This window comes from Salmo trutta, chromosome 35 (assembly GCF_901001165.1).
Source record: "Salmo trutta chromosome 35, fSalTru1.1, whole genome shotgun sequence".
In the NCBI taxonomy this organism is placed as follows: domain Eukaryota; kingdom Metazoa; phylum Chordata; class Actinopteri; order Salmoniformes; family Salmonidae; genus Salmo; species Salmo trutta.
Window position 1 is genome coordinate 2,105,796 of NC_042991.1, and position 21,670 is coordinate 2,127,465.

General features: G+C 42.8%; 1 protein-coding gene across 3 annotated transcripts in view; it reads right to left on the bottom strand.

The window, feature by feature from the left end:
* The window catches only part of LOC115174446 (syntaxin-binding protein 5-like), a 159,364-nt gene that overhangs the window by 15,817 nt on the left and 121,877 nt on the right, over window positions 1-21,670 (bottom strand). For all 3 annotated transcript variants that reach the window (XM_029732966.1, XM_029732965.1, XM_029732964.1), the window contains exons 8-19: window positions 13,898-14,021; window positions 12,513-12,591; window positions 12,130-12,284; window positions 9,260-9,332; window positions 8,789-8,936; window positions 5,563-5,630; window positions 4,535-4,575; window positions 4,141-4,364; window positions 2,614-2,822; window positions 2,294-2,419; window positions 1,658-1,809; window positions 366-425 (exon numbers count right to left, since the gene is read on the bottom strand). In XM_029732966.1, the coding sequence (XP_029588826.1) occupies window positions 366-425; window positions 1,658-1,809; window positions 2,294-2,419; window positions 2,614-2,822; window positions 4,141-4,364; window positions 4,535-4,575; window positions 5,563-5,630; window positions 8,789-8,936; window positions 9,260-9,332; window positions 12,130-12,284; window positions 12,513-12,591; window positions 13,898-14,021 (1,459 nt within the window). The remainder of the gene's footprint in view (window positions 1-365; window positions 426-1,657; window positions 1,810-2,293; window positions 2,420-2,613; window positions 2,823-4,140; window positions 4,365-4,534; window positions 4,576-5,562; window positions 5,631-8,788; window positions 8,937-9,259; window positions 9,333-12,129; window positions 12,285-12,512; window positions 12,592-13,897; window positions 14,022-21,670) is intronic.

Here is a 21,670-nt window from a genome sequence, read left to right on the forward strand (position 1 = left end):
CCGACTGCGAGCCAGGCCTAATCGCCCAACATCAGTGCCCGACCTCACTAATACTCTTGTGGCTGAATGGAAGCAAGTCCCTGCAGCAATGTTCCAAAATCTAGTGGAAAGCCTTCATAGAAGGCTGTTATAGCAGCAAAGGGGGGACTAACTCCATATTAATGCCCATGATTTTGAATTAAATGTTGTTTACACTGAATTCATAATTTTTAGGTAAGGTCAATATACAGTCTTCAAGTGAATCATGCTTATTATCCACAACCCACCTGTTCCTAAACAATGGGTTGTGGGTAAAGTCAGTAGGTGTTGTAACTGATGTGGGTACCAGTGTAATGCTAACTCTAACATGCTGAAAGACAGTTTACCTGAAGTGGGGGATTTGCAGCGGTCCTCCGAGGCAGAGCCCTCGTTGATATCACACAGACCTGCAGTGGAAAAGACAGACATTGCACGACATTAGATATCATTATCATCAAACTGCAGATTACATGCACTCTGTCCTTTTCTCCTTTCTGTTTGATAAGGATGTCATGATATGTAGGTTTAATTTGAGTATAGTGCCATTTTCCCTGCCAAAGAGACCAGAGGTGAAACAGACTAAACAGACTGCTATCCAAGCCATTCCCCTTGTGCTGTGCCATTGCCCCAACCTTCCTGTACATAGAGCCAGAGGTTCTACGGACGGACAGACAGACAGACAGACAGACAGACAGACAGACAGACAGACAGACAGACAGACAGACAGACAGACAGACAGACAGACAGACAGACAGACAGACAGACAGACAGACAGACAGACAGACAGACAGACAGACAGACAGACAGACAGACTCTAGTCCTGTGGGTAGGACAGACAGCACAGCTGGGGAAGTCATTACTGCTCAGACCCAACACTCTGACAGGTGCCAGCCCACCGCTAACCAAAGTCAATTACACCAGATGCTGCACACACACACACACACACACACACACACACACACACACACACACACACACACTTCTAATTTCCTCATCAAGCTGTTGCTAAGCCACGCAGGTTACAGAATCATTACACCACAGTGGTTATTGGCATTGATTTGGTGATGCTGGAGACTGTAGTACAATCACTGAACAGAAGGTGGCAGTATGTCATAATGCAGTCAGTGACGCTGCTGTCTTTCAATAACACAGTGCTGCACTGACAGGGTTTGTGTAGGAAAGGAAGACAGGCGTTTATGTGTCTGAGTGTGTGTGCCAGCCAGGCACCACAGAGAGAAGATGATGTACTGAATCGTCAAAAGAACAATTTAGATACCATTCAAAATCCTCTCAAGGATTTGCAAAGATACAGAGACGGAGGAGAGGAGACAGAGAACCTCATACAACCTCGTCACTACCACCATTGCTATTTTTTGACTGCCTGCATGTGCATGTGATACAGCCTGAACAGTCTGTAAGCACATCTACCAAATATACCTCTCATCCCTGTAACATCATATAATACTGCATCAGCCCATATCTACATAAATATAAGTAGTAGTTTAATTAAGATTGCATAAACCATATCTAGTACTAGACTAAAAAAGACTGTACTGAAAGTCCATATATAGTACAAGCCTACATAAAGCTATCTGCTTGGTGGTAAATCAGTGAACTGGAAACAGTCTTTAACCATTACCTCCGGAAGGCTGGCGTGTCTTGCGTGGAGAGCGAGGCTGTCTCTGGTAGGGATCGTTAGACCCATACAGCTCCACTGTCCCCAGGTTCAACAGCACTGTCTTCTGGAGGTAGTCCACCACCGCCAGACCATTACTGTTCCCAAACACAATCCTGTTGGAGAGAGGAAGTGGAAGTGGGGGGGGGGGGGGGGGTGAGAGAGAGTAGCGGTAGGGAGAGATAGGGGGAGAGGAGAGAAGGAGACGGGAGCGGGAGATATGAAAAAAAATATATGAAATTGGGGTTCAGATGAGATATAGCTAGTTCTACCAGAAAGCAAAGCAGCAGAAGTCTCAGTCTGAATTTCCCAGCAGACATAATTTGTGTTGACACAGCTTGATTCCATTCCAGCTTGGCTGTATTAGGAAAATCATATCAAACAGGCCCAAAACCAGGGCTCAAAACCACATTTTGACTCTTTGAATTGAGGACTTGTTAATCAAGTTGAGATATAGACCGCTCCTTAAAACGTATCTTACTTTTACAGTATCCTTGGTTGGTTTGCACACAGCTCCAGATGTAACTGCCATATTGGGTTGTTTCATTAGGGTGTACAGTAAATCTCATAAACATACACTGTCTACCACCTTATACTTACAGTCCGTAGGAGGAGTTGAGGGCCAGGCTTGTGATCTGTTGGGGGGGCTCTCCACTCACCCACACCAGCTGCACCACCAACTCTACCTGGTATCCTGAAGACTGCTTTAGAGGGGTACTACGCACCCTACAGATAGAGAGAGATGGAGAGGGAGAGAAAGAAAGAGAGAGAGGAAGAGGGGGGGTAGCTCCCGACCCAGTTGGATTGCCTGTGGGTGGGTAGCCAAGTGGTGTTTCCCAAAAGCCCACTTTGTTGCAGAGAGGGAATGTGTGTATATGGTAAGTACTGTATGTGACCCGGTGGTGGTGCAGGGTGCATACTTAAGGCAGGGTACGTTGTCTCGAACCCCGTCAGAGGAGTTGCTGCTGGTGGAGGGATGTGTCGGGGGTCCGGTGGTCTGGGGGCTGGGTGAGGCTGCTCCGGGGGTGGGCAGGTCACGGTCCCCCCCGCCTCCACGGTCACCCCCTCCTCCCCCCTCTGGAGGGGACTCCATGTCATTCACCTCGTACTGCAAACGCACCTCCAACAGCTGGGGTACACACACATAGACACACATTCCAGAAACTCAATTATGAAAGTTAAGCAGCCTTTATTTCAATATGACTAAAGCGCCTTCTGAGCAGTTTCTTTCCCACCACTTGAATCAGTGAAAGCTAACAGTGTCTCTTCAAAGAGAGAAGGACTCTTCATCTATAATGACACCTACAAATGGTCTCAGCATGTCAATCTGGTGAGTGGCTTTGCCTTCTGGTGTGTGTGTGTGTGTGTGTGTGTGTGTGTGGGTGTGTGTGTGTGTGTGTGTGTGTGTGTGTGTGTGTGTGTGTGTGTGTGTGTGTGTGTGTGTGTGTGTGTGTGTGTGTGTGTGTGTTTTTTTGTGGGGGTGATTGCAGGGTCAAGGAGGTGCTCTGAAGTGGAGATATCCCAGGGTTTCTTCTAAGTCCTCCTTCAGGCTACTGGACTGCACCGCCACTCCCCCCCCAACCCCACACCCACAACCAATCACCAGCGCATCCACAGGCCGTGGGTGCGCTGGTGCATGATGGGAGTCTAATTATCACTATTGGAATGTGTATGTGATGCTGATCTGTGCCCTCATTTCTCTCTACCTCTCTTCCTCCCTTCCTCTCTCTGTATCTGGGGTTGGGGGTAAAGATTGCCCTGTGAGAAGAGAAGCTCCTCTCCTAATTTGAAGATTCACTGCTGCTTAAACTCTGCTCTCAATCTCTCCACAGGGCACATACTTGATCTCAGACAGACAGACAGACAGACAGACAGACAGACAGACAGACAGACAGACAGACAGACAGACAGACAGACAGACAGACAGACAGACAGACAGACAGACCCAAGGCATCATGGTTAACCAAACGCATACCCCCTGACATAACACTGATAAGGCTGCATTAGCATCATATCATTGTCTGCATTCCAACAACTCACGTCAATTCACTTCTCATAGCTGCCGCAAAATAATGATCCACTGGTTAGGTTGTTAACCGTGTGTATGTTGTCATGGCAACCATATTGTGTTCTTACTGGCTGGAGACTCATCTAATGGGGCATTGGGAGGCCTCAGGAGTGAAGGGGTAAACACTGTCTCTAGGAACAGCCTTCAGGACACAAGAAACATCACTTAGCCACTAATGAGAGAAGGGAGAATCTAGCTGTCTACGGGTGGCTATATTTACCACTACACTGTGTGTCTGTTGTCATGGCATACATACTGGCATACAGGCTACATACAAGCTTTAAGCATAAATAATAAATGGGTATGTTTCTCAGTTTACACTATCCAACAATTAAACATGGTAAGTACAGAGAAATGGTGAACACACACACTGACCCACCTGTACAACCTCAGTGGTGATCTCCTGCTTGCTGAAGCGGTATATGATGAGGTTGGCAGACACCCCGGCCACACACAGCATCCTGCTCTCAGGACACCAGGCCATGATCTGGATGGCAAACGGGTCCTCATCCACAATCTCTGTGTTCTGCTTTTCCTCCTTGTTGTTCCTGCTCTTCTCAAACACCTTGGCCGTCTTCAGCTTGTATAGTACCTGGAGCATTACTGGGAAAAAACAGGAGAGAGCTCAGTTACGCACCAGGGATATTAGTAGACAGTACAAAGTTGGGAAACTGTGCAACATGTTGACTCCATGTTGACTCCTGGTTAATCACTCTATAAGGCCATCTAGGCCAATATATTATAAGTAAGGAAGGCCATGTAAAGGCACTTACTTGCAGAAGCATCCCAAAACTTCACAGTCCCATCAGCATGCCTGTGAATTGCAAAGAAAAAGAGAGCAAAAAGGGCGAAGAAAGGAGAGAGGGCAGAGAAACAGAGAGGGAATCATTACGACTTCAGCTTTCTGCACACACACCCACAGCTGTAATGATTCAGCTTGGCTTCACCTCTGATTATATTGTAGATTCAGCTCTACAGAAGAATACATCAACATGAGAGGAGAGACCATAACACTGTCTCTCAGTCTGCAATCGGTGTCACTGGCACTTGGTGTCACCCGTTCTCCAATCTCTCTTTATATGTTGTTTTTTTCTTTTTGCCATTTCAGCTGAACAGAGAGTTGGAGACAGAGAGAGATATTCTTGGAATCCGTATTTGGTTCCTGGTAGAGCCCTTTTTGGTTCCAGGTAGAACTCTTTTGGGTCCCATGTAGAATCCTCTGTGGAAAGGGTTCAACATGGAACCCAAAAGGGTTCTACCTGGAACCAAAGGGTTCTTCTTTGGGAGCAGCCGGAGAACCCTTTTTGGTTCTAGATAGCACCTTTTTTTTCTAAGAGTGTACTTTGCTATGCTGGAGCTTTGCCTCAGAGTGAGACGTGGGGAGAATACTAACACAGGGGTGTCTCGGGATAAGAAGAGAGAGCGAGCGAGGCGGAGTAGTGTAAAGAGACCCCTTTTTCCAAGCCCATGCCTCACTGTCACTTTGCAAAGTTCAAGTATTCTACACTCCTAGGGGGAAAAAAGTGCTATCTAGAACCTTAAAGGGTTATTCGGCTGTCCCCATAGGAGAACCCTTTGAATAACCCCTTTTGGTTCCAGATAGAACCCTTTTGATTCCATAACAAAAGCCTTTCCACAGATGGTTCTACATGGAGCCAAAAAGGGTTCTTGTATGGGGACAACCAAATAACCGTTTTGGAACCCTTTTTTCTAAGAGTATAAAAGGCTTCTTCTCCTTGCCATCATGACTGCTAGGCAGGATTGGGAAAGGTAATATGGTTAAATAGAGTTGGTCTCCTACCCAGTGATGATGATCTCAGGGTAGCTCTGTGTGCCAAGGCCCCAGTTACCACCACTTATTGGCCATTCCTGCAAAACACAATACAACAAACAAGACAACACAATACATGGTCATTATTGAGATTGAAACAAACTGTATGTACAGTACCAGTCAAAAGTTTGGACACACCTACTCATTCAAGGGTTTTTCTTTATTTGTATTATTTTCTACATTGTAGAACAGTAGTGAAGACATCAAAGCTATGGAATAACACATATGGAATCATGTAGTAAACTAAAAAGTGTTTAACAAATAAAAATATATTTTAGATTCCTCAGGGTAGACACCCTTTGCCTTGATGGCAGCTTTGCACTCTCTTGGCATTCTATCAACCAGCTTCACCTGGAATGATTTTCCAACAGTCTTGAAGGAGTTCCCACACATGCTGAATGCTTTTCCTTCACTCTGCGGTCCAACTCATCCCAAACAATCTCAATGGGGTTGAGGTCGGGTGATTGTGGAGGCCAGGTCATCTGATGCAGCACTCCATCACTTTCCTTCTTTGTCAAATAGCCCTTACACACAGCCTTGATGTGTGTTGGGTCATTGTCCTGTTGAAAAACAAATGATAGTCCCACTAAGCGCAAACCAGATGGGATGGCGTATCTCTGCAGAATGTTGTGGTAGCCATGCTGGTTAAGTGTACCTTGAATTCAAAATAAATCACTGACAGTGTCACCAGCAAAGCATCCCACACCATCACACCTCCTTCATGCCTCACAGTGGGAACCACACATGCAGAGATCATCCGTTCACCTACTCTGGGTCTCACAAAGACACGGCAGTTGGAACCAAAAATCTCAAATTTGGACTCATCAGAGCAAAGGACAGATTTCCACCAGTCTAATGTCCATTGCTCGTGCATCTTGGCCCAAAAAAGTGTCTTCTTATTATTGGAGTCCTTTAGTAGTGGTTTCTTTGCAGCAATTTGACCATGAAGGCCAGATTCACCGTGAAGGCCTGAACAGTTGATGTTGAGATGTGTCTGTTACTTGAACTCAGTAAAGCATTTATTTGGGCTACAATCTGAGGTGCAGTTAACTTTAATGAACTTATCCTCTGCAGCAGAGTTAACTCTGGATTTTCCTTTCCTGTGGTGGTCCTCATGAGAGCCAGTTTCATCATAGCGCTTGATGGTTTTTGCGACTGCACTTGACGAAAACGTTTTGAAATGTTCCGCATTGACTGACCTTCATGTCTTAAAATAATGATGGACTGTCGTTTCTCTTTGCTTATTTGAGCTGTTCTTGCCATAATATGGACTTGGTCATTTACCAAATAGGGCTATCTTCTGTATACCACCCCTACCTTGTCACAACACAACTGATTGGCTCAAACGCATGAAGAAGGAAATAAATTCTTCAAATTAACTTTTAACAAGGCACACCTGTTAATTGAAATGCATTCCAGGTGACAACCTCATGAAGCTGGTTGAGGGAATGCCAAGAGTGTGAAAAGCTGTCATCAAGGCAAAGGTTGGCTACTTTGAAGAATCTCAAATATAAAATATATTTTGATTTGTTTAACACTTTTTGGTTAGTATATGATTCCATATGTGTTTTTTCATAGTTTGATGTCTTTACTATTATTCAACAAGGTAGAAAATAATACAAATAAAGAAAAACCCTGGAATGAGTAGATCTGTCCAAACTTTTGACTGGTACTGTATAAGGAATCAGTGAGAAGATATTTTCAGATACAATCTAGCTTTCCTACACAAACTATATAAAACATTATGAGAGCATTGGAATGAGACAGGAGGGAAGCAAGAGGAGGGAGACAAATGCCTTCTCTTAGCTGCAGCATGGGCTGATGGGATGTCATTTTGTCTGAGAGATAGAGGGAGAGGGAACCTTTACCACGGTGACAGACGCAGTCGAGGAAAGGGATGAGTAATGCTTAGGTCATTGTGTGCGAGTGTGTGTGTGTGTGTGTGTATGTGTCTGAGAGAGTTTGAATGTGTTTTTTTTTACGTTGTTTTAAATGCAGTAGCACATACAAAGGTCAGTGGTATGACTCAATTCATCTTTCAGTAAGAACACTTCCCACCGCTACCACTTACTTAACAAACAGCAGAAAAAAACAGGGAATTAGAGAAAGGGATGGAGGGAGGAGAGGGTCAGGACATGCTGACATTTCCAACAGCGGGGGAGAATATAACAAGAATACAATGACATAAAAGTGGCAGAACAGAGATACCGTAGGATAGAGGGTAGAATAAAGATAGGATTAGAAACATTTTAGGATAAATGAAAGGATAAATGTTTACATTTGAAAAAAAAACATTCAGGAGATAGGATTGGAATGTAGAATATAATGGGATAGATTATATACTGTATAACTTTCAATGTAAACAATGATGGAATATGATGGTATAGCACATAACACAGTATTAAACATTACGTAGGGCCCAGGCAAGGCCGGCCCTGGGCATAAGCGACATAAGCGGGCACTTAAGGCCCCCGGCTGCTAAGGGGGTCCACAACCCAATTATTATTTTAAAAATGAGGAACTCAACAGGGGTCTCAATTTACTGATGAGAGTTAGATAGTGTAAATGTTAGTAGTGCATCAGCATTATTTCTCTTGTAATGTCAGTCACTGATTGGTAAGTTAGTCTAGCCAGCTATCTACACCTTGTAGTACTCATGGCTGAATTACTGACCAGGCACAAAGGGCATGTGCCAAGGGGCCCTGACCTCCAGGGGGCTCCCATTGATTGTTTTAGTCACTCGCACTCAGCTATCATAATGAGCATAAGTCATCGCAAAATGTGTAGAATTGCAGAAAATATGCTTTAAAACTACACATTTTCTCTCTACCCGATGACAACATTTGTAGAACTGTAGGAAATCAGCTTTAAAACTGCAAAATGTTCTGTCCGCCCCATGGCACAATAAGTAGAATTGCATTAAATTAGTTTTAAAACTTCAAAAAATACATCTCCGCCCCATGGCAAAATGTGTAGAATGGACAAAAATGTGCTTTAAAACCACAGCATTTTCTCTACGCCTCATTGAAAAATCCGTAGAATTGCAAGAAATTCAATGAATAAAAAAAAAAGAAACTCCTTTGTCAAGAGGGGGACAACTAAAATGTTTTACCCCCAAAAAATATTGCTTATGGCCGGCCCTGCGCCCTGCGCACTGTAGCCGAGAGGGTGTAGTATAGAGATGTGTGTCCCGTACCTTTTTGCTGTAGCCCTGTCGCTTCTGTCTGGAGCCAACAGAGTAAAGTGCGGGTATGAGGTCCACAGGGCAGTCAGCATAGTACTCACAGCAGGTCACAGGAGACTCGTGGATGGTCAGTGGATAGGGGTTCTCGAATATGGGGTAACTGGGAGAGGGGAAATGTTGACACAATAGTTTTTTTCAGGACAGAGTTACATTTAACTCACAGTTTTAGTCCCTATAATGCTAGGCCATGTACAAATCATAGAAACTGTAAGAGATGCACGCAACAGAATGGAAATGAATGAAAGTACAGAATCGAACAAGTATACTTCCTGTTTGTGACATAGTTATAACAGTATGTAGGCAGTAATAACTGTTGTATTTTAAATGAAGAGGAGCATTCAGGAAGTCTGAATAATACAGTATCTACAGTACATCCTTTATGTTAGCAGCATGTTCAGTCTGTTTACATGTGTTCAGACGTACCCATTTTGTGCAAGGTCGATCACCACTAAATCCTTTTCTAGAAGGACCACAACAGCATAAGGTTCCTGAAAATCTGCACAGGAAACAAAACAACAAAAAGAAAGATGAAGGTCATTCATCATCACAATACACTATACGTAGGGTATATTCGCAAGAAATCTTCTCCTCTGAAATCTAGAAATCTCAATGGACATCATGAGTGCCTTCAAGATGTTGACAAAATTAGCTTGAGGCTTGGTACATTAGGGATATATAGTAACATTTAAATTGCATATCAATATTATACTTAAGATGAGTTTAGATGTTTACATGATTATAGAACATAATTTTGCTAAATAAAGCTTTGGATGAAAATGAACTGAAGTGAGGAATATGAGAGAATATATCAGACCTGAAATGCCTATACTGTACATAACGCAGAACAATAGCAGTATGTTGTTGGAGAAGGTAGGATGAAAATGCTGTGTTCTTTTGTTAGTGTCTGAGTCAGCAAGAGGTCGATGTGTGTTTGTGTGTGTGTGTGTGTGTGTGGGTGCGTGTGTGCGTGCGTGCGTGTGTATGTGTGTGTGGGTGCATGCGTGCGTGTGTGTGCGTGCGTGAGTTGTGTGTGTGCAGAGAGAACAGTGTGTGAGCTGGAAGCCTTGAACATGTATTCAGTGTCTTCACTTCCGAGTCAGTACAGCGACAGGCTGTAAGTCCCCATAGAAACACATTGTAAACCAGGGCAGCCACAACCTTGACAATCAATGTCCCTCTGCTCTGTCTCTCTCCAACTCCCTCTTGCCTTCTCTCACTATCTCCTTTTGTCTGTTTGAATGTTTCAGACATTCTCCAAGTGTTTCTCATTTTTTGGTGTCTGTTGCTGTGTCTGTCATCTATGTCCAGCTATGTGCTGTCTGCCTGCCCACCAATATCTGTTAGTTCGTATATATCTCTGTCATTGATCTGTCGCTGATCTTTCCATATGACCACACAAAAAGCCTAATTTCCATAATAAAAATATAATTTGTTCCCTTCCATATTCATCTCCTCCTCCCTGTCTCTTAACAGTAACAGCAGATTGAGCCAGTAGTGGAGTAATCAGCCCACTATTGTTGCTATAACGAGATTAAATCAAAATCCCAATGGTCACCATTACGTAACCATCGTCAGATCATCTGCTAATCCATTTCCTCGAGCCCCCACACCATCGCCAAACACGACAGACAAACTTCAAGCTGCACACACACACACACTTCAAGCTATAGTACACACACTTTTTGAATGAGCTACATCCACATGACTTAGCCCCCATTTGCTGCGGTTAAGATACACTCACATCCTCTTTACACCCATTCACACATGCATAACGACAGTAAACTGCCTAAGGAGGATTATGTCATGACAGAGATTTAATAGTTTTGTGAATTGCTTTCATATAGTATGATTTAATCCAAGGATGAAGTTATTCCTTTAAACATCATTGACACACGTTTCATCATCTATCGTCTGAATACAGTATGTACAACCTTGATCAAGCAGCATCCTAAAATCCAAGATTAGCCTACTGTACCATTTGAACCAGCAACTGACTGAAACATCAATCTTTTCCGTCAACCCAAAACAACAAGCATCAAACCATAATATAAATTATAACATCAAACAAATTCATAAATTAAAGTTTGTTGTGAGAGACAACATAGTAGCTATTTCCACTGTAGTAAATATTTATCGCTATTATCCAACGCGACCTACAAGTTCCTTCCTCAAGGGCACATCGGCAGATTATCTAGTTATCCCAGGGATTCAAAACAGCGACTTTAAGGTTACTGGCCCAACGCTCTTAACCGCTAGGCTACCTGCACCCAACACACTGCTTTCCCCCCTTGAAGGACACTTTGGCAGATGGCTGAAACTTCTCTACCACCCCTTAATCTGGGGCTAACTGATTTACAAAAAGTGCATTTAAATAAGGAAGCTGAAACCTCAATCCAACCTTAACCTAATTCATTTCTCAAGACTTAATCAGAGGCTACCTGGAGCTATAGAGCAGGTAAAAATAACAGCTCCTCTCTGACCCAGACAACCAAACATTTCAGCACAAAATGTAAAACTCTGTTCGGTTGAATAAGGTCTATTCCCACCTCCACTCAAAGGGTCCCAATTAAACACACACATCTTTATTAGCAAACAAAACCAAAACAAGACAACAAAGTCAACACCTCTGTCATTACACAATGATCTTGAGAACAGAACATCCAAAATCATCACCATCAATGAAAACCCTTTCCCAAGGGATGTCATCTCACCAAGGACAGGGCATTGAGGTAATAATGTAACAACACAATAAGGTCACACAGCTATTGTGAACCAGGGAAAAAATACAAACATAACATTCATTGTACTGTATATTGAATGCAGAGCATAAACCTCCCCTGGGATATTTCATATTCATCACAGGAGCAACAAACACACACACATACACACACTCACTCTTCGTTTGGAGCACAAATGGAAATTCAACAGAAAGGTCAAATGTCAACGTTGAGAAGGGCTAGGACACAACATATTATTAGTCCAACTGGAAACACAACAACAACGTTGTCAGTGTAGTTGCTAATTAAATTGATTCCACTCATAAACACACTGAGGCATACTGGGATATTTGAAGATAATGATATAGCAAGCATACACACACACACACACACACACACACACACACACACACACACTCATAAACACACTGAGGCATACTGGGATATTTGTAGATAATGATATAGCAAGCATACAAACACACACACACACACACACACACACACACACACACACACACACACACACACACACACACACACACACACACACAAGTGCGCTTGCACAGGATGACTGACCGTTAGGGTATGGCGTCTCACAGAGCGTGAGGAAGTCTACGATGGGGTAATCCATTTCCAGCACGGCTGTACTCTTCCCATGCATCACCGTCAGACATGGCCGCCGACCCACCGTGTCATAAGACAGACCTCCAGACAGGATCATAAATGGGTCTCTGTATAACACAAATAAACCACACACACATACACACACACATAGACACACACAGGAGACACATGAACACAAGGAAACAAGTCCACATGGAAGGCTATAGAGATGCCATATTCATTCACCTCTTCTAGCACGTGTGTGTGTGTGTGTGTGTGTGTGTGTGTGTGTGTGTGTGCGTGCGTGCGTGCGTGCGTGCGTGCGTGCGTGCGCGCGCGTGCGCGTGTATTATTACCCCAGTCTAGTGGTCTTGTACTCCACTTTGAGAATGGGTTTGCAAGGCTCTGGCTTCTTTCCATCCTTGGGCTGTTTTCCTGAAATAGAACACGGACAGACCACTTTAGCTTGTCACTTCCCTTCTTTATTCCCCTCCTGCTCTATGCTTCTTTCCCTCTCTCCTCTTTTCCCTTGCTCTCGCTCCTCTACTTTCCTATCTACTCTCTCTCTCTTCCCTCTTCTTCCACCCTTTTTCCCTGATGCTGCAGTAATACCCAGTGCAAGGTTGTGTGTGCGCCAGACAGAGACTCAGGTCTATCCATCAGAGAGAGGGAAAGAGAGATAGCTAGAATTTATTCACAAATCTATGCACACAAAGACCAAATAAAGTTAACCTAAGAGTTAGTAAAATAAGTCTACACTATCGAGGAAGAATTTCATCATAATTTATTTGAAAGATTTACAGTTGTTACCTAGCCTGAATGAAATTACTTTAAGGAATACTTTTTAAATTTCACATAAACCTGACAAACACGTTGTCATAATTGTTCATTAAAAACTCAAGTGATTATGCATGCAGCAGTGGAAGAAAGAACTAATTAAAAACAGTTCCAATGGAATCCTTTCCCCATTACACCATACACAACAACAAAGAAACTGCACTTTTAAAAAGGGCTTCAAAGAGGTTTCTATTGCTTTCTCTTGCTCCCTTTCTCTTGTTTTTCTCTCTTGTATCTCTCTCTATGATTTCTTTCTGTCTCGCTTTATTTCTTATGTTGTGAAACTGCTTTGAGAGGTGAGGAGAGGTAAAAGGGTGAGGATAGAGAGGGGGAGAGAGTGAAGGGAGGTATATAGACTAGAGGTATATCTCTAACAGAGCAGACTTGTTAATCCAGGGTAAAAACAGAAGACAGCCAAACAGTGTGTGTGTGCGTGTGTATGTGGATATGTGTGTGTATATGTGTGTGTATATGTGTGTGTGTATATGTATATGTGTGTGGATGTGTGTCAGTGTGTGTGTGTGTGTGTGGTGTGTGTGTGTATATGTGTGTGTATGTATACGTGTGTGTGTGTGTGTGTGTGTGTGTGTGTGTGTGTGTGTGTGTGTGTGTGAGTGTGTGTGTGTGTGTGTGTGTGTGTGTGTGTGTGTGTGTGTGTGTGTGTGTGTGTGTGTGTGTGTGTGTGTGTGTGTGTGTGTGTGTGTGTGTGTGTGTGTGTGTGTGTGTAGGGACAGATATCTAAATGGAGGAAACATTTAACCAGGGAGTAAATTAAACCCTTGATCACTGGTTGAAAACTGGAGAAAAGTTATAGACAGGTTGCAAATTGAAATTAAATTGGGGTGAAAAGTGAGAGCATGGTGTGAATGTGTACATGTGTGTGTGTGTGTGTGTTCAACCTTACCATGTGGGGTGATCGTCTGAAATGGCTTGCCCTGGCCCTTAATGTTCCATATGGTGAGCGTTCCGTCTGAGTGACTACAGATAAACTGCTTGCCCTCATGGTGCCAGGCAACCGAGTGGATCGCCTAGGAGGCCACAAGAAGCAGGAAGTGAGGGACAGGAAGCAGGGTGTCAATTAATCAAAGTGGAACAACATTTGTACCAGTACCAGGTACAGTTGAAGTCGGAAGTTTACATACACTTAGGTTGGAGTCATTAAAACTTATTTTTCAACCACTCCACAAATTTCTTGTTAACAAACTATAGTTTTGGCAAGTTGGTTAGGACATCTACTTTGTGCATGACACAAGTAATTTTTCCAACAATTGTTTACAGACAGATTATTTCACTTATAATTTATTTGTATTTTTTATTTCACCTTTATTTAACCAGGTAGGCCAGTTGAGAACAAGTTCTCATTTTACAACTGCGACCTCGCCAAGATAAAGCATAGCAGTGCGACAAAAACAACAACACAGAGTTACACATAAACAAACGTACAGTCAATAACACAAAAGAAAAGAAAAATAGAAAGATCTATGTACAGTGTGTGCAAATGTAGAAGAGTAGGGAGGTAGTCAATAAATAGGCCATAGAGGCAACAATAATTACAATTTAGTATTAATACTGGAGTGATATATGTGCAGATGATGATGTGCAAGTAGAGATACTGGGGTGCAAAAGAGCAAGAGGGTAAGTAATAATATGGGGATGAGGTAGTCGGGTGTGTTATTTACAGATTGGCTGTGTACAGGTACAGTGATCGGTAAACTGCTCTGACAGCTGATGCTTAAATTTAGAGAGGGAGATATGACTCCAGCTTCAGAGATTTTTGCAATTCGTTCCAGTCATTGGCAGCAGAGAACTGGAAAGAAAGGCGGACAAAGTAAGTGTTGGCTTTGGGGATGACCAATGCAATATACCTGCTGGAGCACATGCTACAGGTGGGTGTTGCTATGGTGACCAGTGAGCTGAGTCAAGGGCTTTACCTAGCAAAGACTTATAGATTACCTGGAGCCAGTGGGTTTGGTGACGGATATGTGGTGAGGACCAGTCAACGAGAGCATAGAGGTCGCAGTGGTGGGTAGAATATTGGGCTTTGGTGATAAAACGGATGGCACTGTGATAGACTACATCCAGTTTGCTGAGGAGAGTGTTGGGGGCTATTTTGTTAATGACATCGCCGAAGTCAAGGATCGGTAAGATAGTCAGTTTTACGAGGGTATGTTTGGCGGCATGAGAGAAGGAAGCTTTGTTGCAAAATAGTAAGCCGATTCTAGATTTAATTTTGGATTGGAGATGCTTAATGTGAGTCTGGAAGGAGAGTTTACAGTCTAACCAGACACCTAGGTATTTGTAGTTGTCCACATATTCTAGTAGGTCAGAACCATCCAGAGTAGTGATGCTAGTCGGGCAGTAGGGTACGGGCAGAAATTGATTGAAGTGCATGCACTTAGTTTTACTAGCATTTAAAAGCAGTTGCAGGCCACGGAAGATGTGTTGTATGGTGTTGAAGCTCATTTGGAGGTTTGTTAGCACAGTGTCCAAAGAAGGGCCAGATGTATACAGAATGGTGTCGTCTGTGTAGAGGTGGATCAAAGAATCACCCACAGCAAGAGCGACATCATTGATATATACAGAGAAAAGAGTCGGCCCGAGAATTGAACCCTGTGGTACCCTCATAGAGACTGCCAGAGGTCCGGCCACAGGCATTCCGATTTGACACACTGAACTCTATCTGAGATGTAGTTGGTGAACCAGACGAGGCAGTCATTTGAGAAGGCTATTGAGTCTGCTGATAAAAATGCGGTGATTGACAGAGTTGAAAGCCTTGGCCAGGTCGATGTCGATGGCTGCACAGTACTGTCTTTTATCGATGGCGGTTATGATATTGTTTAGGACCTTGAGTGTGGCTGAGGTGCACCCATGACCAGCTCGGAAACCAGATTGCATAGTGGAGAAGGTACGGTGGGATTTGAAATGGTCGGTGATCTGTTTATTAACTTGGCTTTCGAAGATTTTAGAAAGGCAGGGCAGGATGGATCTTGGTCTATAACAGTTTGGGTCTAAGGTGTCTTCCCCTTTGAAGAGGGGGATGACCATGGCAGCTTTCCAATCTTTGGGGATCGCAGACGATACGAAAGAGAGGTTGAATAGGCTAGTAATAGGGGTTGCAACAATTTCGGTGGATCATTTTAGAAAGAGAGGGTCCAGATTGTCTAGCCCAGCTGATTTGTAGGGATCCAGATTTTGCCGCTCTTTCAGAATATTAGCTGTTTGGATTTGGGTGAAGGAGAAGCGGGGGGGTGGGGGGGGCGGGGTCGTTGGGCAAGTTGCTGTGGGGGGTGCTGAGGTTTTGGCTGGGGCAGGGGTAGCCAGGTGGAAAACTTGGCCAGCCGTGAAAAAATGCTTGTTGAAATTATCGATTATCGTAGATTTATCGGTGGTGACAGTGTTTCCTCTTATTCTCCATGGACTTTACAGTGGCCCAAATATTTTTGGAATTAGTGCTACAGGAAGCACATTTCTGTTTGAAAAAGCTAGCCTTAGCTTTACTAACTGAATGAGTATATTGGTTCCTGACTTCCCTGAAGAGTTGCATTTCGCGGTGGCTTTTCGATGCTAATGCAGAACGCCAAAGGATGCTTTTGTGCTGGTCAAGGGCAGTCAAGTCTGGGGTGAACCAATGGCTGTATCTGATCTTAGTTCTACCTTTTTTGAATGGGGCATGCTTAATTAAGATGGAGAGGAAAGCACGTTTGAAGAGCAACCAGGCATCCTCTACTGATGGGATGAGGTCAGTATCCTTCCAGGATACCCGGGCCAGGTCGGTAAGAAAGGCCAGCTCGCTGAAGTGTTTTAGGGAGCGTTTGACAGTGATGAGGGGGGGTCGTTCGACTGCGGACCCATTACGCACGCAGACAATGAGGCAGTGATCACTGAGATCCTGGTTGAAGACAGCAGAGGTGTATTTAGAGGGCAAGTTGGTCAAGATGTTATCTAAGAGGGTGCCCATGGTTATGGATTTTGGGTTGTACCTGGTAGGTTCCTTGATCATTTGTGTGAGATTGAGGGCATCTTGCTTAGATTGTAGGAAGGCCGGGGTGTTAAGCATGTCCCAGTTTAGTTCACCTAACAGTATGAACTCTGAAGATAGATGGAGGCAGTCAATTCACATGGTGTCCAGGGCACAGCTGGGGGCTGAAGGCGGTCTCTAACAAGCGGCAACAGTGAGAGACTTGTTTCTGGAAAGGTAGATTTTTAAAAGAAGAAGCTTGAATTGTTTGGGCACAGACCTGGATAGTATGACAGAACTCTGCAGGGTATCTCTGCAGTAGATTGCAACTATACTCCCTTTGGCAGTTCTATCTTTTTGGAAAATGTTATAGTTAGGGATGGAAATGTCAGGATTTTTGGTGGCCTTCCTAAGCCAGGATTCAGACAGGGCTAGGACATCTGGGTTGGCGGAGTGTGCTAAAGCAGTGAATAAAACAAACTTAGGGAGGCTTCTAATGTTAACATGCATGAAAACAATGCTTTTACGCTTACAGAAGTCAACAAATGAGAGCGCCTGGGGATCATGCTGGGGGATGCAGGGCCTGGGTTAACTTCTACATCACCAGAGGAACAGAGGAGGAGTAGGATAAGAGTACGGCTAAAGGCTAAAAGAACTGGTCGTCTAGTGCTTTCGGAACAGAGAGTAAAGGGGGCAGGTATCTGGGCACGGAGAGATAGATTCAAGGCATAATGTACAGACAAGGGTATGGTAGGATGTGAGTACAGTAAGCCTTAGCACTGAGTGACGATGAGAGAGGTTTTGTCTCTAGAAGAAGCATTTAAGCCTGAACTAACAGCAAAGGGCCTTGTGAAGATGCTGGAGGAAACAGGTACAAAAGTATCTATATCCACAGTAAAACGAGTCCTATATCGACATAACCTGAAAGGCCGCTCAGCAAGGAAGAAGCCAAGGCTCCAAAACCACCATAAATAATCCAGACTACGGTTTGCAACTGCACATGGGGACAAGATTGTACGATTTGGAGAAATGTCCTCTGGTCTGATGAAACAAAAATAGAACTGTTTGGCCATAATGACCATCATTATGTTTGGAAGGAAAAGAGGGAGGCTTGCAAGCCAAAGAACACCATCCCAACCGTGAAACACAGGGGTGGCAGCATCATGTTGTTGGGGTGCTTTGCTGCAGGAGGGACTGGTGCACTTCACAGAATAGATGGCATCATGAGGCAGGAAAGTTAGGTTGATATATTGAAGCAACATCTCCAGACATCAGTCAGGAAGTTAAAGCTTGGTCGCAAATGGGTCTTCGAAATGGACAATGACCTCAAGCATACCTCCAAAGTTTTGGCAAAATAGCTAAAGGACAACAAAGTCAAGTTATTGGAGTGGCCATCACAAAGCCCTGACCTCTACCCTATAGAAACTTTGGGGGCAGAACTGGAAAAGCGTGTGCAAGCAAGGAGGCCTACAAACCTGACTCAGTTACACCAGCTCTGTCAGGAGGAATGGGCCAAAATTCCCCCAATTTATTGTGGGAAGTTTGTGGAAGGCTACCCGAAACGTTTGACCCAAGTTAAACAATTTAAAGGCAATGCTACCAAATACTAATTGAGTGTATGTAAACTTCTGACCCACTGGGAATGTGATGAAATAAATAATTCTCTCTACTATTATTCTGACATTTCACATTCTTAAAATAAAATGTTGATTCTAACTGACCTAAGACAGGGACATTTTACGAGGATTAAATGTCAGGAATTGTGAAAAACTGCATTTGGCTAAGGTGTATAAATGTAAATGTATTTGGCTAATGTCTATTTGGCTAAGGTAAACTTCCGACTTCAACTGTAGAGTTGTACCTCTCACACACATATATGTATAGGGTTACTCCTATGGACATACGGTGAGTTCACATATGACTATTACACCCACCCCTTAGTTTGGATTATACTCTGTTCAGCAGATGGCTATTGTTGAATAAGAGTAGGGAAGAGCTGCAAGGCAGAATTTATACGTGGTTACATCATGCACATTCCAGATACATGATAACATTTTCTATCAACCACCTGTATAGCATGCATTATAAATTAATTGTCCTTCATGATGTATTATGGACCTACAGTATAAGCATTCATAACAGATCATTTCTAAGTGCCTATATACAATCACAACACACACAGGTGGTTCAAAGGTGGTTCAAATGTACTACCACTGACAGTGACAGTGTTAACCCCATTGAATAGAGAGAAAAAGAGCAAGGTCAAGAGAGATGAGAGGAACAAGACATAGGTTGACACTAGAAGAGCCGTGGGAGAGAGAGAGAGAGAAATACACAGAGAAAGAGAGAGATACAGAGAGAAGAGAGACAGATAGAGAGATACACAGAGAGAGAAAGAAAGAAACAGAAAGAGATACAGAGATACAAATAGAGAGAGAGATACAGAGAGGGAGAGAGAGACTTACAGAGATAAGAGTGTAAAACAGACAGATAGGCATCTGGATGGGAGTAGAGTGGAATTATGATGTCGTGGCTTGAAATTGAAGTCTCATTATTTAGCAATTAAGAATGCTCTTCCTCTGTTTTGCATAATCCATACAACTTTGTTTCTATTTTGGGAAGGCAGGAAGTGATTTAGCAAACGACACAAATCAATGAAATGGCTGCTACATCATTATGTAGGCACTCCGGAAAGGTCAGACCGGCTTACTTCTGTCTTACTGCTCATTATTAAAACTGGTGTACACACACACACACACACACACACACACACACACACACACACACACACACACACACACACACACACACACACACACACACACACCAATATTTAGATATTCATAAAACATTTCTCAGCTCAAGAATTTTAAGGTGAATGTCTCAAAAGGACATCTAACCAGACGCAGTGAGTCAATTCAACAGGCTATGGAAATATATCAGTGCATTGTTCAGTTTGACAGTCCCACAAAAGCAGAAACAATACGCTGTGGTTAATTTGACAATGAGCAGGTAATTGAACCACATGGCAGGCATCATATCAAACAATAATAATACCAAATATTAATTTCATGATTGATTACATTATGCTACTTTCAGAGAATGGTCTTTTGGGATGAGACAGTGAGACATACACCAGCACCCACACAAACACACTAAAGTCCTCAAAAACACTAAAGTGAATACTGTAGCATTTACTGTAGTATAATATAGTATTTACAGTTAATTAAACTATAAATACTGTTGTAAAAGAAAACTGTAGTATATACTATACTAATTAATATAGTGATTAGAATACTTAAGTGTAGAACACTTAAGCAATAAGGTGGTTGCGTCGTGCCTTAGAGCAGCCCTTAGCCGTGGTATTTTGGCCATATACCACAAACCCCCGAGGTGCCTTATCGCTATTATAAACTGGTTACCAACGTAATTAGAGCAGTAAAAATAAATGTTCTGTCATACCCGTGGTATACCATGGCTGCCAGCCAATCAGCATTCAAGGCTCGTACCACCCAGTTTATAATGTTGTATTTACTGTAGTGTTCTTGCAGACTTTGCGGTAGTATTTGCTATAGTTTTTCATTTTGCTAATTTTCCATATCCTGTAGGTAGGTAGGTAGGTAGGTAGGTAGGTAGGTAGGTAGGTAGGTAGGTAGGTAGGTAGGTAGGTAGGTAGGTAGGTAGGACTGGGGTCTGTACAGATAGTTCAGCAGTTCTGATATTTTCTATAGCCTGTATAAAACACAATATGGTCTATACTTGGCATGTAGGTTTCTCACTTATGGGTGGCACAAATTGGGATATGGGGGAGGGGAATGGGCAGGGTACACACTGTCGTATTTACTATAGTTAAAAAAGTGTAGTGTTTTTGCAGACTTTAGTGTTTACTGCAGTATTCTACAACATTCTATAGTAAGTACTACACATGATCAAGGGATACACAGTGTGTAGTATAGTATTCTACAGTAAGGGTGCCAATAATTATGGACCTGACTGCAGAGTGAGAATGATACATGAGTCCCCCAAAATGCAACAAAGTCAAGTGTTGGGGAGGGTCTCTAAATAATGGAAATTTAACCATTCTCCTAAATATTAAAATAAAATCTTATTCCAAATTAAACAAACAACCCTACCTCTGTGTCAGGGTTTGCATTAAAACATCAAATCTAAGAACATTTTGAAGATTGTTCCACAAAATAAGGTGCAAGAAAATTAAAAGCTGATTTACCTAACTTAGTAGAGACAAAGGGAATTTCCAGAGTTAACCATCCTTGAGACTGGGTGTGGTAACTCACAAGTCTAAAGTTTAGTAATCATGGTAGGTACAGTGGGACTATTTGTAAAAGGGCTTTATAAATGAGAACATAGCAATGTATTATCATACGTGATATCAAAGAGGGCCAACCAACTTTCTGTTAGAGGACGTACAAAAAAGTACAAAAATTGGCGCCCGTTATAAGGTGCAGTGCGTTATGATAAACTGCATCTAACGGCTTTAATGATGTGGCAGTTCCACTCATATACAGTGCATTCGGAAAGTATTCCCTTGACTTTTTCCACATTTTGTTACATAACAGCCTTATTCTAAAATGTATTAAATAAATGTTTTCCATCATCAACTTAAACACAAAACCGCATCATGACGAAGCAAAACCTTTTTCTTTTTTTTACATTTTTGCAAATGTATTAAAAATTAAAAACAGAAATGCCTTATTTACA